Below are 15,378 nucleotides of genomic sequence, written 5' to 3'. Positions count from 1 at the left end.
ATTATTGTAAAACAGCCATTTAAAAGTTGAGTATCTCTGTAGACAAACCCTTTTTAATTTAACATGTATTATTTTCTCCAAAAATCCTCAAGAGTTTACAAACTTAGCCGAAATTGCCACTGTGCAGTTGCCATACCCCAGTGCAGGCCTCTTGCATACAAAAGGAGCACTAATAACTTCTGGACATCAATAAACCATGGAAGAGAAATATTTCTGCATCAAGAGGGGTCCGAGGTGACCGTTCCACTCATGGAGATTAAGCACTAGAACCAAATGACTGTCTGGCTCCTTCAATCTTGTTGGCTGACATCTCTGGTAACACTGTGATCTCTGCCTGTGACTGATGGCTGCAGAGATACATGACAGCAGCAGAGGGACCGTCCATCATTTTCATAGTGTGCGTGTGTGTTTTTATGCATGTATGTCTTTCTCCATAATAATGTTATGCATTCCTTTTTATCAATCTGTGTGGTTGGCTTGATGTGAGGATGTAACACTATAGTACTGTGTCTACAACATGAAAATACCCAGATTTCATAATGCCACTGCACTATCCGGTAAATGAATCAATTTTGCACCTATAAACACACACACACACACACGCCCATTCACTTACATAAACATACCAGGGGACACACACACAACCATACACATCCTTAGATCTGAGAGGGACAGACACCTAACCCCTCACCCTGAAACCTGGCACCCTAGGCTGACTGAAATAACAGGTGCAACAATGTTATGGTGCCAGAAATCCTACCCTGGCGCTGATATAAATATAAATATTGTCATCCTTTCCTGATGCCTAGCCTAGCGCTGTGTTGGCTGTCTCACACTGTTTTCCCGTGTCAAGGCTGGGTAGGAGCGTGGATTCCCAGTACTGGCCTGTGCTCAAGTCTAGAGGTTTCCAGATGCTGAAACCATTATATAACCAGTACTAACTGTTTTGATTCCAGTGCTTCTTGAAACACAATAACACTGGAAAGAATTTATGGAGTAATCTGTATTTTATCATGCAAACAATGAACACAGGAGTCTAATCGGACTGCTGTATACAGCTTGTTATTCACAGACACACAACACCTTGAGGCCATGATCTGATTTGATGTGATCTGTGTAGACCAAAGCAGGTCCTTCCTCCAGTTCTCATCCTCTTACAGTCTTGAGGAGAAGAACTCAGATACAATTTTCACTCATTCCAGATGCACAGGAATTCTAATTTCAGTTCTGCGCTTTTGGTTGTTGACTACTAGTGTCGGTGCTATATTTTATCTTGCGGCTTTCTGTGCGTTCACAGCCTTGTTTGTTTTCACTACAAGCAGGGTGAAGCTAGCTGCTAGATAGTACACAATGGTAAAGCCTCACTGGCCTACAAGGAAGCTTTTTTGCCATCATTAGCATCATGTCCACTGCTAGTCATATTTGGTTCCTTATTAACGAAATCTTGGCAGAATATTTCTCGTTTATGTCAACCAAGATACCTTAGGAATGGTTCTGAAGCTTTTCAGTTGTTAATATACTAGTTTTGGTAGTTTTAGGTTTACATGTATTACATAGAATTGCTCCATTTGATCTTTCAGTGATTGTGTATTGTGAGTTGCTGCAGACATGAGCCGATTATGAGACATTGGGCCTCTGAGACGGACATGCAAAAAGCCCAAACATCTTCACTGTGGGAGAGAGACACACAGACTATGTGGTAGTTTTTAACTCTTTTTGTTGTTGTTGTTTTGTGTCTATTTGTAGTCATTTTGTGTCTTGTTGTGCTTGTTTTGCACCTTTTTGTAGTTGATTTGTGTCTCTTGTGGTCATTTTGTGTCTCCTTGTGGCTGTTTTACTCCTATATATATTTATTTTGTGTCTCTTTACAGTTGCTTTGGGCCTCTTTGTTACCATTTTGTTTCTCTTTGTGGTTATTTAGTGTCACTTTTTGGTCTTTTTTTGCATCTTTGTAGTCATTTTGTGGGCGGTTGTGTCTTTTTGTATCTCTTTGCAGTTTCTCTGTGTCTCTTTGTTTTCACTTTATGTTTGTTTGTGGTCATTTTGCATCTCAAAATTGAACCCAGTCAGTAGGTGTCTCTTTAAGTCGTATTTTGCAGGTAAAGGCCAGCACCGCCATTGACACTTTGGGTCCCTGGGCCTGTGCCCGGTAGGCCCATTCAGTAATTCATCCATGGCTGCAGACACATAACAGTTGCTGTGGAAAAGTGTTCATTGGTCGTCCAGTGTCTCCTGGCTCTCTGCCCTCCAGCTCCACTGACCTCCCTACACCCCTCACAGGAAACCTCCAGGCCCCCGAGAGTCTCTGGCACCTGCCAACCTGCCCTGAAATAGACCCAAACTGGCACTTATCTGATGTGTGTGTGTATGTGTGTGTGTGTGTGTGTGTGTTCTTATCTTGGTGAGTTGGTATAGAGCCATGCTGACTGCAGCGCATTTCCTGACTTCCTGTGGAGCCCCAGACAGCTGCATATCGATCAGTGCACTGATGCATCACTTTAGAGGCCACATGCAGCACACACAGAACCACACACTGAAACACACACAGCATACAAAGAACAATGTTTGTGCATGCATATAGACAAATGTGTGAAATGTGTATCTCTCTCTCTCTCCCCCTATTAGCCAGTCTGAAATTTCAGACAGGCCTCCATTATCAGCTGGAGTCTGTGGCAGCATCACTGATATCGGGACATATCATAAAGCAGCAGGGCCGACTTTAATCAAAATGACTGAAAGCGCTGAGCAGATGATGAATGAAGTAGACAGGCACAGTGAGATAACGGTTTGGGAATTAAAGTTTCAAAAAGATTTGGGCCTAACACACACACACACACACAAATTTACCATTAGTGACTCGGAGGCAACAACTTTGAGACGACTATGCATGCAAATTCCACTAAGCCACCGTGTCCTCCAGGTGCTGCACTTCACAGAGTGATATTTAGAGACAGGGTGCAGGCTAGCTGACCTAGCTGACAGTACTGTACAGAGCAAGCAGGAGAGTCAGCGTGTCTGGAATGCCTGCCTGGGATGAGTCCCACCGACCTTTTTGAATTCCTTCCCCACTTTTAAATAGACCGGAGAGGTATGGACTTTAAGTCTATTGCAGTCTTGGATGCGGTACACTGTATCCTTGTTGATGACCTTTTATGCTTGCAGTACAGTCATGAATGAATTTCCATTTAGGGAAAAATACCCCTGAGTGGCCATTACACACAAAATCTATTGATGAAATCTAAAACAATGCTGCTACTGTCTTACATGGCTAATCCAAGTAAATGACTGCACTTTAAATGGTAGTTTACAGTATATAGCTAGCCCTAGTTAATCCTTGTGGAATTGTGGAACAATGTTCTGAAGTAGATCACATACAGATGTTAGGTTACTGATGGGTTTTGGTGTGATTACAGTGCATGACACATTGTTTTGCTACATTTACATTTGTTTTAAGCTTTTAAGTCTGCATGTCTCATGCTCAGTGTTTTTTTTTCTCACATATTTGTTCAGGGCTGTGACTAGTGGTCGAGGATGTGGATAGAAGTGAAGGATTTATGCTCTCAGTAACCATAGATCAGACCACAGGACAGGAAGTGTCTTAGCCTCCCTCTGTTTTGGCACATCTTCCTTCCTTTTCCTGCACATCTCTTTATATCATCCTCTTGTTCTTGTTTGTTTATGCCTGTTTTACTCGCTGAACACTATTTCCCATCTGACCTTTCAGCTGTCTCCTTTATACACAAATAAAATTGTACAAATCGTTACAAATCTTTGGTTAGACTTGAATTATTTTAATAACTCGCCTACAAGTCTGTGGTAGTTTATGTCTGCCTTTTTACTGCCCTGTTGACAGGTGGTAGTCCCTCTTGGTTTGCTATTACATGTTTCTTGGAGGAGTTGAACAAGATGGACTATATCTTCTAAGGATGTTTTTTGCATGGCAAAAGTGCAAAGATAGAAAGATGTTTAAATCCAATCCCTCACATTTGACATTATTCCAAACCCTTTATTTATCTTTGTCTTGGACACACATGAAAGCAAATATCAGAGCAGATTTGTGTTTGACACAATGTTGACATAGCAATGTTACCTTTAAGTCTCAGCCAGCTCACTGATGTCAAGAAAAGAGGTGTTTTAGGGCTTGAATCAAAAAAACCCTCCTATTTAGCAGTTTTCCTTCACACAGACACAGTAGAACAATGAAAGCTTCAGTTGACAATAGGCTACGTTAATATAACTGTCAGTCGCCTTTGCCAACGCTAACTGACTAACTCGTAGCTGTTATTTAAAGCCCTCTGTCAATACTACTGAATAAGGACATGTCTGCAGAGCAGTTCCTCAGTATACTGTGTTTACAGACTTGTGACAGACAAAGAGCAGACCTCTCTGTGCAGTACATTGACCAATGATGGGTAATATTACAGTTCACGTTGAACAATAAATTAAAGCTCATAGAGTGTTTCATAACATGTATTTGGCCCCCTTTTACAAGTTCATAATTAACGGCTATATTTGCCTCAACCCAAGAGTTGACAAATTAATGTCAAATCACGCTGCATGGCAGTATTATTCCGCCCCCCTGTGGGAACCTTGAGGAACTACATGTGTGTGTTGCCATTATCTACTTCCGAAGAGCTCTAGTATCCGGGGGGACGAATTTCAGAGTAACACCACACGACTGCCAAAAGGTAAGGTTTGTACCTGTGGTTTGTACTAGCTTTTTTGTTGGTAAATGGTTTGAATATGTTATGATGCCAAACCAAGAATGTCTTATGAAGATTTTTTTCCGCTGGTCGTCATATGCGCACGTATAAAGGTAGAAAGAGACACTTAATACTCGTATGACATTCATGTCTTAAATAGCATTCAATGGTTACTGCAAAACAATAGGTTGTGAAATAATTTAAACTTTGCGTCAGTTGTGCTTTTTTTTAGAGGCTACTTATCAATGATTCGTGTAGCTAGTTTGCTTCCGTATTGCCGTGGTTTCAACTATAGAATTATTGAGACCTTAATGATATTTTAAAAAAAATAATAAAAAAAATAAAAATACATTACAGACCCTAAAGTCGTATCCTGTCCAGTGACTTTAGCAGTCTGTCGAGGGTTTTGACTATTTTTTTTTGGGTCAATTTAACGGCGTCTGAACTTTCCACCAACTTTTTGGTGGAAAGTTCACCAAATTGCACCAAATTGGAGTGACATTTACTTAAAAAAAGCTAGACACGTTTTTCCACACAGAAAGTGTTTGTAATCTTTACTCAGGCTGTTTCGTGGTAATATTTATTTAATAGAACCACTTATTTAAAAAAAAATATATATATATACACAAGTAGATTGCAGATTCACTGATGTCCCTCAATTACATTTTACTTGGAAATTTCAACTAATAGTCAATGAACTGGTTTAGTGAATATTACTTAGAACGAATTATACAATTTACATACAAAACTGAGGACACATGTAGCGGTATTATAGTAGTATTTTAAGCAAGCTAGCTTAAATAATATGATAAGAGCACCAACACACCTCTTACCATTACAACAGCTTCAGGAGTTTTGCCGGGAGTCTCTGCCTACGTCACTCATGTTTACGTGCACCCCTAATTAAGGTCCCCCTATGCTACAGGTGAAATGGAACCATACAGACATTCAGCTAAATAACTATACAAACAATAAATATCACACACAGGTTTTGAGAATGTTCACAAAAATAAATAAAAATAGAAATAAAATGAACAACATATTGGCTCAGCTACACACATATTAACAAACAATCACTAAGTAATGCACTACATGAAAAACTATTTTAAAGTAAAAGCACTGAATTCGTATTTCTTTGTAGAATTTATACAGATGATTGAAATAATTACAGGGCCAAAAAAATCTGGCTTACTACTAATAATTAAATTAAGCCAGAATTACTGTGGTCATTACCTAAGAATGTTTTCTACTCATCTTTTTTTTTACCCAGTTTACATTACCATCTTGGCATTTTTAAATTCTCTTTCAGTTAATTAAAAGAAACACAACTCTCGTTTGTTCGTGCATCGTGACTAAAAGCCTCAAACAGCCACACGTTTTTTTAATTACTCTGGACAAATGGTCAGATGAAAGCTGATTATGTGATGTCACAAACTGTGTTGTGCCCTAATCAGGCAACAAGAGTGGCTTAACTTCTTTCATAGCTTACATAGCTATTTTTATAGCATTTGTACCAAATAAATTACAATAGCACGGTGTAAATAATTAATTATAATTATCAATCATTAATGGTTGAATTCCATTTAGCTGCTTTAGTTTCATTGTGATGGTATTGTTCATATTTACTGTAAGTCTGCTTTGAAAGGAGTCTGTCATAATCCACAAAATCAGTAGTAAAAACAGTCACTGCTGCTGGTCTCTCTGTCAGCAGGGTATCTGGGTAGTGCTCCCAGTACTTAAACTGTGTCCCCACTCATATGTGCCCACAATTCTTTAATAAAGTAATATGTCTGACGCAATGGGGGCAAAAGTGAGTATTTTATCCCACTTTTCTCTGTCTCCAGACTGCTGCAGGATGGTACTGTGTGCATTGAGGCGACAACTTCTGAGGAGTGGCAGCAGCTGTGGCGCCTTGGCCAGGTGAGGAAGTTTATCACAATGCTGCTGAGAGTTAATAAAGTCATAAATAAAGGAACATCAAGTCGACGAGTTGAACCCACATTATTCACTCACAAATCAAGTCTTAACAAGCAGAATGCATTTCTGAGATGCTGGGCTTTGTGAAATGCCAGATCTATAAAAGTGACAACTACTGTGATTCTGACGACAACAATGAGTCAGAAGCGGAGATGGTTCATTCATACAAGTTTGTTTGTGTGGCTCTGTACCGTGCCTCCTTCAGGCACATTTACAGAAAGTTAAGAGAGTGTATTAAAAGCATCCTCCTCCTGTTTGTGAGTGTAAGCATGACTTTTCCCTAGCAACAGCAGTATGAGCTACAACAGGCTGTTTTGTTTGCCATTTGTTTATACTACAATTACACATAAGGGTATTCAGTTTGATTTGAATGAATTTATCATGGCACACATTTGATCATGTGAACAACAGTGGAGGATAAAGACAGAAGACATTCATGTAATATAAAATCTACTGGCAATGTACCAATAAAGTGTATATATATTGCTGTAGCAGTCAAATGTATCATCCATTTTAAATAAATCCCATCTTTCTAACCTTCTGTAATGCCTGCATCTCGATATTGATTAAACTTTTCAAATCTTGTTCCTCCAAGGCTGCTGCAGAGACAGAGCAGGGCCTGTGTGTACTCAAGCGTCCACGGCTTCAACCCAGAGGAGATCAGAGAGAAGCTGCAGGCCTTTCCTGGAGGCTCCATCGACCTGCTCAAACAGGAGTCTGGCATAGCTGTGCTGACCGTCAACTACCCCTCCCGCATGAATGCTTTCTCCGGTAAGGTACATTTAACACTGTATAATTTCAGAATGATCTGGTTCTCTCAGGATGAAACTCATTTGCACATAATCGGTTGTACTAAAACATAAAAAAATTACACTTCAAATGAATCTATTGTTTTGAATTTGACCAGGCAGTATGATGGTGGATCTGGAGGAGAGGGTGAGCCAGCTGGAGAGCTGGACAGACGGTAAAGGCCTCATTGTTCACGGTGCCACCGGAACTTTCTGCTCTGGATCGGACCTCAACGCTGTCAGGGCGATCTCTAACCCACAGGTAATAATAATAATAATAATAATAATAATACATTTTATTTGTAAAGCACTTTTCATACAGAAATCTCAAAGTGCTACAGAAACCAGAACAAGAAAGAGGAAACTCATTAAAATCAGCAGTAGATAAGAAAAAAAAAAAGACACGGGTAATAAAGTACATTATGCAGAGACAAAATAAAAACATCTAGGGACAACCTAAAATGCCTCCCTGAACAGAAAAGTTTTAAGCCCTTTTTTAAATAGGTAGAGTGAATCTCTCTGCTATGACTATCTGCACACTGCTGCAGTCACTCTGCTTTGAAGATCTCTATATGATGTTTATTTTGCCTTGTAGGATGGGATGAAGATGTGTATGTTCATGCAGAATGCTCTTACAAGGCTCCTCAGGTAAGGGCTCTCATTTCCCTCTCTACTACTTTGGTAAATATCAGTGCAGACTAAATCAGCAACAACCAGTCTGAGCTTTAAGGAGTTATATAATGTGCACTACAGTATGATGACAGAATGGTTTTCTCAGTGCAGGCTGCCTCTGATCTCTGTTGCTCTGGTGGAGGGGAGAGCGCTGGGAGGAGGTGCAGAACTCACCACTGCCTGTGATTTCAGGTACTGTTTTAATGCAAGTGAATAAAAGAAAATAACTAAACACTTTCACGTTTCATTTAAATGTTTGCTAATGATTTAACTTGTGTCTGTCATCTCCCTGTACTAGGTTAATGGCATCTGGCAGTGTGATCCAGTTTGTCCATAAACACATGGGCCTGGTCCCAGGCTGGGGTGGCGCCGCACGACTTGTCCGCATAGTTGGAAGCCAGAATGCACTGAAGCTGCTTGGTGGTGCTCTAAAAGTGGATCCCCATCTTGGCCTGCAGATTGGACTGGCAGACGGAGTTCTGGAGGTCCCTCTGGCAGAGGAGGGTGCAGAGACTCTACTACAGAAGACTGAAATCTGGCTCAGTCGCTATACAAAAGGACCCGCCCCTGTGATCCAGGCTGTGAAGAAGGTAGTGTTGTCAGGGAGAGAGCTCCCTCTGTCAGAGGCTCTGAGGACTGAGAGGGATGTATTTGGGACTGTGTGGGGTGGTCCAGCTAACCTGCAGGCTCTGGCCAGCAAGTCCAAACACAGATAAGTGTCTGTGTTCACTTTCCTAAAAATTTCCAGATCAGTCAAGGTGTTCAACTGGGGTATTTTTGGGAAGTGTGTGGAGGAGAACTGCAACAGACTGACTCTTGATTGAAAACAATAAAGTTTGTTAGTTCTTTGGTGTGCTGAAGACATGTACAAGTGCTTCATGTAAGGAGTTTAATGCTGTGTCTAACCTGTGGACTCTGGGAATGTAGAGGCATGTGATAAAAGCTTCTCTGTTTGTTAGGACTACAAACTTAATCATTTCAATAAATCAGCTGCGCTGTTGCCTCTAATACACTGATAATTATAAATCTATCCTTGTCACATACTTTAATGGCAGAATGATTTGGATTTTCCTTAAAACAATGTATATACTAATACAAAAACAATCCTTCTCAGTTATCACTTGTGACCCATACAAAGTGTGATGGCCTCTGTATCTGCCGAGTTCAGTTTCTAAACCCTAACCCCAAGACAACAGGAGAGTTTTTATCTATGGCTTTAGATCTGATATCTTTATAGTTTTGGTGCAGTGTCAGCTGACCTGAGAAATTAGTTTGTTTTATTTATACTCTGGTCCTGTATATGAAGACTTATTGCGTGTAGCATTGACCCCTCAATGTAAATATAATTGTAAAACGGTGGATGTGCTGTATAATTCCATGGGTATTTTGGTCTCATATTTTAAGTATGGATGAAAACAAGTATCAAAAACACTCCATTCTCCATTATCCAAATCTTTTCTGTCCCCATTAGTCAAGAAAATGAACATCAGGTCTCCTGAAAATGTGGTTATGGTAATGATTAGCTAATGCAAGGCTGAGCCGGACTGAAGCAGACAGATAGCAGCAGCATACAAATAGATACTGATGAGCTATAACAAGCATGAGGCATCAGCATCTGTCTGCATGATTGAGAATAATACTGCTCCACTTCTTTCCTCTCTAAATCAGTTTTGTAGATAAGTGCAGCTGATCCTCCAGTTTCCTCTTTGCTTGTGTCACGTGACCACCTTGATCACCCTGCTCTCTGTCTCTGTTCTTCTGGCAGATTCTTACTGTAGCTGAAGGTGAGGGCATTATTTGGCTGATATTCAGTACTCAGCTGCACAATGGCTCTCATATGCACGTGGAAAGATGCAGAGGCACAGAGCTAAATTAAAAATGAAATGTGCATACTTAATTTTTGTTAGCTTTGGCACCAATTTGTAGCTTATTTTCATTTCACATTTAAAATGAGCAAGCGAGAGATTGCAAAAGTACATAAGTGCACAGGGTGAAATGTAAAGAACAAGACAGATCCCTGGAGGATGCCAGACCTTTATCTCCTGTTCCCCTTCCAGAGGTCATGTTTCCTGGCCAGACACCCAGCTGGAGAGCTGATAGCTGCTGTGATCAGAATACTAAACACCTACAAGGTGAGTGAGGGACAGTCAAGAGTTGGCCTCATTATGATATGCAGCACATACTTGCACTCACTTGTTTCTGGTTTCCAATGACAGGAAAGGAGGGTCTGTGTTGCATACTGTGGGCTTTATGTATTAAATTGCATCTTTTTGGTGTATTTGATGAAGCATTTATAGCCATGTATGGCAACCTTGATTTTTCAAATTCTTGGATAAGCTCATCTGCATAATGTAGTCTACTTTTGGATGTTGTTCTCCACACTACCACCCTTGAGGTGGTAGTGTGGAGAAAGAGGGGTGAAATCTTGCATAAGGAGGACTGAATGGGCCCATTGTAACACACATTTATTTTAAAGAAAGAACAAACTGGCATGCACCCTGTCGCACAGTAAAAACAAGCCAAAGAATACACCAATAATCAGAGACGAGCACAAAAAGATTCGTTTTAAGATGAAATGACACAATTTATTCTTAAATTACAAACAACGTAACAAAAAAGTTGCCAAGCAAAAACTGTTACACTTTATTCTTCAGAATGGAAAGACTGAGCTGATGATGTAAGCATGTAAGAAATATAAAAATAACATAACTTGAAATCTCTGCAGGACGGCCAATAGCAATGACATGTTCTTGTTCTCTTACTGCCTTAGACATCATACAGATTTACAACCATAAGAAACACAAAAAGCAAACAAATTAAAAACATTTACTCAAACTCAACCCAAAAATATCAATCCTCATCATCCTGTCAACCAGTAGTGTTTAAATAACTCTCTCTTCAAACATGCAAATCACAAAACTTTAGAAACACACCAATTGAGAATACTTTAGTCGGGGACAATAAGAATACTAATGAGGCTACAGAGACCTCACTCACTTTGAAGGGAAAACACTGATACTTCACATTATAATGCCAATTGTTTAACGCTGGGAAGATTAAAATAACTGTACTTTTATGCACACATTTAAAACAGAATTTGTAATTACCAATTTTAGAAGCAGAAGAACTGAAATTAAAGACAAAGTAGCCAGATAATCCTGTGGGCTCCTGAATGATGTCACACATTCAATGTGAAATTAAAAAATCCACACATTGCTTCTTAACAAAGTACTTCTCCTTATTCTTTCTTTAAACAACCTGAAGATTTTCTTCACACCACAATCTGCTCTGAAATGACACAAAAGTTAACAGCTACATTTCATAATTTTTAAGGTAAGCTTTCATAATCGGTTACATCTGTAGTAAGGAAATCATTTAGGTAGAGTGGAGATTGGGAACAAGTTATCAAGGATTAAATTCTTTGCAAGAGAAGTCACATGACTTGAGCTCTAACAAGCCCATTTCTGTGTGCTATGTTAGCTGAGAGAGTTAAAGTGTAGATGATTAGAATGTAGCTGTTCATGATAATGATAATGACACAGTTCCATTTCCAGGAGTAACATCCCCATTTATGCTTTCTCCCTCCAACGTCACAGATCTGGCTCAGACTCCCAGAAACCCTCTGGGTCTTTTTTTTTTTTTTTTTTAACCTTTTTCACTCATGTTTGTGGAATTGAAAAAGAACTCTCTATATGCCAGGAACCAAATGGCAAAAAGTGAGCAGATTGATGGCAGCTGAACAACAAATTCTGTTAACTAATATGATGTGCTGGATAGTTACTTATGATACATCATGGCTCACAACAACATGCTGTATCCATCTGACTCATTACCCAGTTGTGCCTCCTGTCTCAGTGCTAGAACATAAAACTAACATTTCTCTATATATTGGAAGAAACTGACAAATAATAGTGATACTTTCAGATAATTGTGAGCCAAATAGAGGCACCAAATTTGAGTTGTTTGGTGAAAAACATGGAGTATGTTATGCTTAATTTCTCTTTTTCAAGCAATCCACCCACATTGGATCTGTGACAGAGTGAACGACAGCATACAGCGAGGAATAAATTAATGAAATGGAACATAGCCATTTGGTGATGATGGTATCATTATTGACTTCACACTTCAGTCACTGTACACTGACCATCAGGCATTCTGGACCTTCCACTGCTACTGGATGAAGAAGGGGGAGAGGCAGACTCTGCGCCAGGAGGGGCTCTGTCCTCTGGATTCAGTCTTTGCCTCCGTGGCCTATCCTCCCAGGGCTCCACACGCTCTCCATCTCCCCCCTCTTCTTCTTCATCCTCCTCTTCCTCGTCATCACTCCAGTCTCCGGAGCCAGACTCGTCCACAGAGGTGTGAGGGTCAGAGGACCTGGAGGGTGAGGCCTCCTCTTCCTCGTCTTCTTCCTCTCCTTCCCCAGCCTCAGACCGCTCGTGAGCAGGTGTGGGCCTGGGGCTAATTTGCAGTTGGGAGAGAGCATCCTCCAGAGTGGGGCTGCTGCTGCTGCCAGGCTGACCACCCAGGGAGGTGGGAGGTCTGGCAGGAGGGGCTGTAACAGTAGAGGGGATAGCTGTAACCTGCTGCTGTACACCTGCTACTGTGGTATCAGCCCCATCAGCAGAGTTCTCTCGACCGGCTGCCCCAATTGCCCCACTAACACCCTCAGCGTCCAAACGCAGTCCAGCCACTCCCTTCTTGGGGATATCCAAAATGTCCCTCTTCATCTTACGTCTACGACCGTGCTCATTGCGCCTATACTGCACCATGTTCTCCAAGTCGGCTACATACAAAAACCCAGCAATCAGCATTTCAGCCGTCTTCTTGCCCTTGGAGAAAGCGTCCTCCAGCTCACGGCTGGTTCGCTCATCATACTGCCACCACCCGTTACGACCTTCATAATACCAGGCGTGATCACTTGCTGCCCCGCCACGACCTCCCGCCGATGCTTTCAGCTCCTCCGGAGAGAGAAGTGTAGGCCTTTCCAGGAAGTCATCTGGTACTTCCTGTCTGCAGAGAGCGCATCGTTTGCTTTGCCAGGATGCTCCCTTCACACACAGGAAACAGAAGACGTGATGGCATGGCAGCTGGACAGGGTGGACGCAGCTCTGCAGACAGATGGCACACTCGGGTACAGACAAGGCTGGGGATGAGTTGCTGGAGCCAGAGCATGATGATTCTGCACTGTTCCCACTTCCACCACCGCTGTTGCTGCCTTTCTTACTGGATGGTAGGGAGCTAACAGAGTGGTCTACCTCCCCACAACTAGCCATCCTTGGAAAGTACTGAGGAAAGGAGACAATGAAAATAATGGTTATGGCGAACAAGTTAGTCAGTACTATTCAGTACGAAAAAGAGAAAGCACTTTTCATAATTATTATGGTTGTCGTTTAAGGTCCACAAATCAAAAATTACAGTAATGTATATCTGCTACGAAAATTATTATTTTATTGCTGGTGGCAGGATCACATTTAACACTAACTCCCCCGTCAAAACAGTCTTCATCTTGGGACTGTCACTAAACAGCTAACAGTCCCAAGATGTTGACAATCTAAGACACATATATTGAATGATATTACAATATGCCATCTGTGACTTCAAACAAGGCTGACAGACATGCTATTTGATACTTACTTCAAGTAGCCTCAATGCTGATGTATCATTAGGAGAGCTGATGGACCTTCAAGCTTGCCACTTCCTAAAGAAAAAGAGCACTCGGTGAAAATGTCTTTAGGCAAGGCAAGGCAAGTTTATTTGTAAAGCACCTTTCAACAACAGAGCAATTCAAAGTGCTTTACACAGAACATTAAAAGCATTTAAAAGAGATATGTAGAATGACACTCTAATATAAGAAAATAAATCTAAAAACAAGCAGATAAAAGACTAAAAACAAGCAGATAAAATTTCTTTATTTTCAGACTGTCCTGAAAGTAGGGTACAATTGTGATACACAATATTAAGCTTATCGTCACACTGTTAATCATCATGCTAAATCATCTCCTCATGACACCGGCCACCTATGACAAAATCGCCTACATTAAGATAATGGCCTATGTCAAGTGTGTCACTTAAGCGGATTTATTATGCCCAAGTCAAAATAAAGTGACATGAGCCTGTCATAATCATGACATGGGATGTGTCATGAACAATGACACTTTGAAGTAACATTAATGCTCATGATACTTGTCATGTCACGTTTCTGACAGGCTTGTGTGACTCTTATGTAGACACCTTCAAAAATAAAGTATTACCATATCTTAATTAAGTCAACAAAAGGTATGTTCAAAAAATTGCCTAAGTCATTTATTTCTCTTAAGTTACATAATTTACACACAGTGTTATTACTATGCCAATAGCCTTCCTTTGTTACATCCTTTTGAGTGAAATGATCAATAAATCTCACATGTTAAACTTTAGGTGAAGTTTTTTGTGTTTCCTGCAAAACTTGAAAAAATGAGTTAGGCGATTATTTTAACAGTGAGACGATTTGTTACAACAAAACATCATGAGACAAACAAGGTGTCCTTTTAGCCTAATGTTTAAACGGATTAGCTAAAAGTAGGCATTAATTCACTTAGCTATGACTGAAATGTAACCCAAGGGTTTACTGAAGTCTGAGGAACAAAGGGCTGCTCTGTTGACTGTGTCAGCTAACTTATGTGCTAACCCAGCTGGCTTATGACAGCGCTAATGATGAACACAGCTAACGTTACTCGAGTGAAATCAGCAGCTAACGATCCAATATTCATATTAAACTGTGACAGTCTAAAAGCAAACTAGTTAATTTCACGTTAAACACTGAGCATTTACTGAAAAGCAAGCCGTCACAAGTACAAATTCAAGTCAAACAGTACAGAAGGATGTGTTGCCTGCCGAAGCGATCATAACAATAAGACCTGTTGTAGCTAACGGTGGCTAGGCTGATGGCAGCACCCAGCAAATAGACGGAGTTCATCTGACGGCGCTAGCTTATTTTAGCAGGGCGACACAAACGGCAAAGAGAGGCATTTTCTCACGACAGAGACAATATAACAACTGCACAGGCACCGTACCGTTAGATGTTGCTGTGTTGATCTTGTGTGCAGTTACAATGCGTGTAACGGCGCTTATTTCTAATGCTAATTCACCGACTTCCAATGTTAACTGGCTTTGTTTTCCTCTGAAAAAGGAGCTCAGATAAAGACGACGACGTAACACTGCGTGCTTACGTCTTCTGACGTAACATCGCACGACCTTTA

General features: G+C 40.7%; 2 protein-coding genes across 6 annotated transcripts; one reads left to right on the top strand and one right to left on the bottom strand.

Annotated features, from left to right (window-relative positions):
• Positions 1-4,659: 4,659 nt before the first annotated feature.
• On the top strand, positions 4,660-9,185 carry echdc1 (enoyl CoA hydratase domain containing 1). 5 transcript variants are annotated; one of them, XM_059339572.1, is made up of 7 exons: positions 4,660-4,688; positions 6,548-6,623; positions 7,276-7,451; positions 7,588-7,730; positions 8,064-8,116; positions 8,252-8,332; positions 8,439-9,185. In XM_059339572.1, the coding sequence occupies exons 2-7, from the start codon at positions 6,559-6,561 to the stop codon at positions 8,854-8,856; spliced, it is 936 nt and encodes a 311-aa protein (XP_059195555.1). In that variant the 5' UTR covers positions 4,660-4,688; positions 6,548-6,558; the 3' UTR covers positions 8,857-9,185. The 5 variants fall into 5 exon arrangements, with proteins under 5 accessions (XP_059195555.1, XP_059195554.1, XP_059195556.1 ...); XM_059339571.1 differs by lacking the exon at positions 4,660-4,688 and adding an exon at positions 4,784-4,816; XM_059339573.1 differs by lacking the exon at positions 4,660-4,688 and adding an exon at positions 6,091-6,104.
• A 1,514-nt stretch (positions 9,186-10,699) lies between these two features.
• On the bottom strand, positions 10,700-15,344 carry LOC131976334 (E3 ubiquitin-protein ligase rnf146-like). Its single transcript, XM_059339322.1, has 3 exons — positions 15,193-15,344; positions 13,775-13,838; positions 10,700-13,425 (listed from the first exon to the last, which is right to left on the bottom strand). The coding sequence occupies exon 3, from the start codon at positions 13,411-13,413 to the stop codon at positions 12,259-12,261; it is 1,155 nt and encodes a 384-aa protein (XP_059195305.1). The 5' UTR covers positions 13,414-13,425; positions 13,775-13,838; positions 15,193-15,344; the 3' UTR covers positions 10,700-12,258.
• Between the last annotated feature and the right edge of the window lie 34 nt (positions 15,345-15,378).

The sequence above is a fragment of the Centropristis striata genome, chromosome 8 (genome assembly GCF_030273125.1).
Source record: "Centropristis striata isolate RG_2023a ecotype Rhode Island chromosome 8, C.striata_1.0, whole genome shotgun sequence".
NCBI lineage: Eukaryota > Metazoa > Chordata > Actinopteri > Perciformes > Serranidae > Centropristis > Centropristis striata.
The sequence above is the reverse complement of the archived record's forward strand: the minus strand, read 5'-3'. Positions and strand labels throughout refer to the sequence as shown.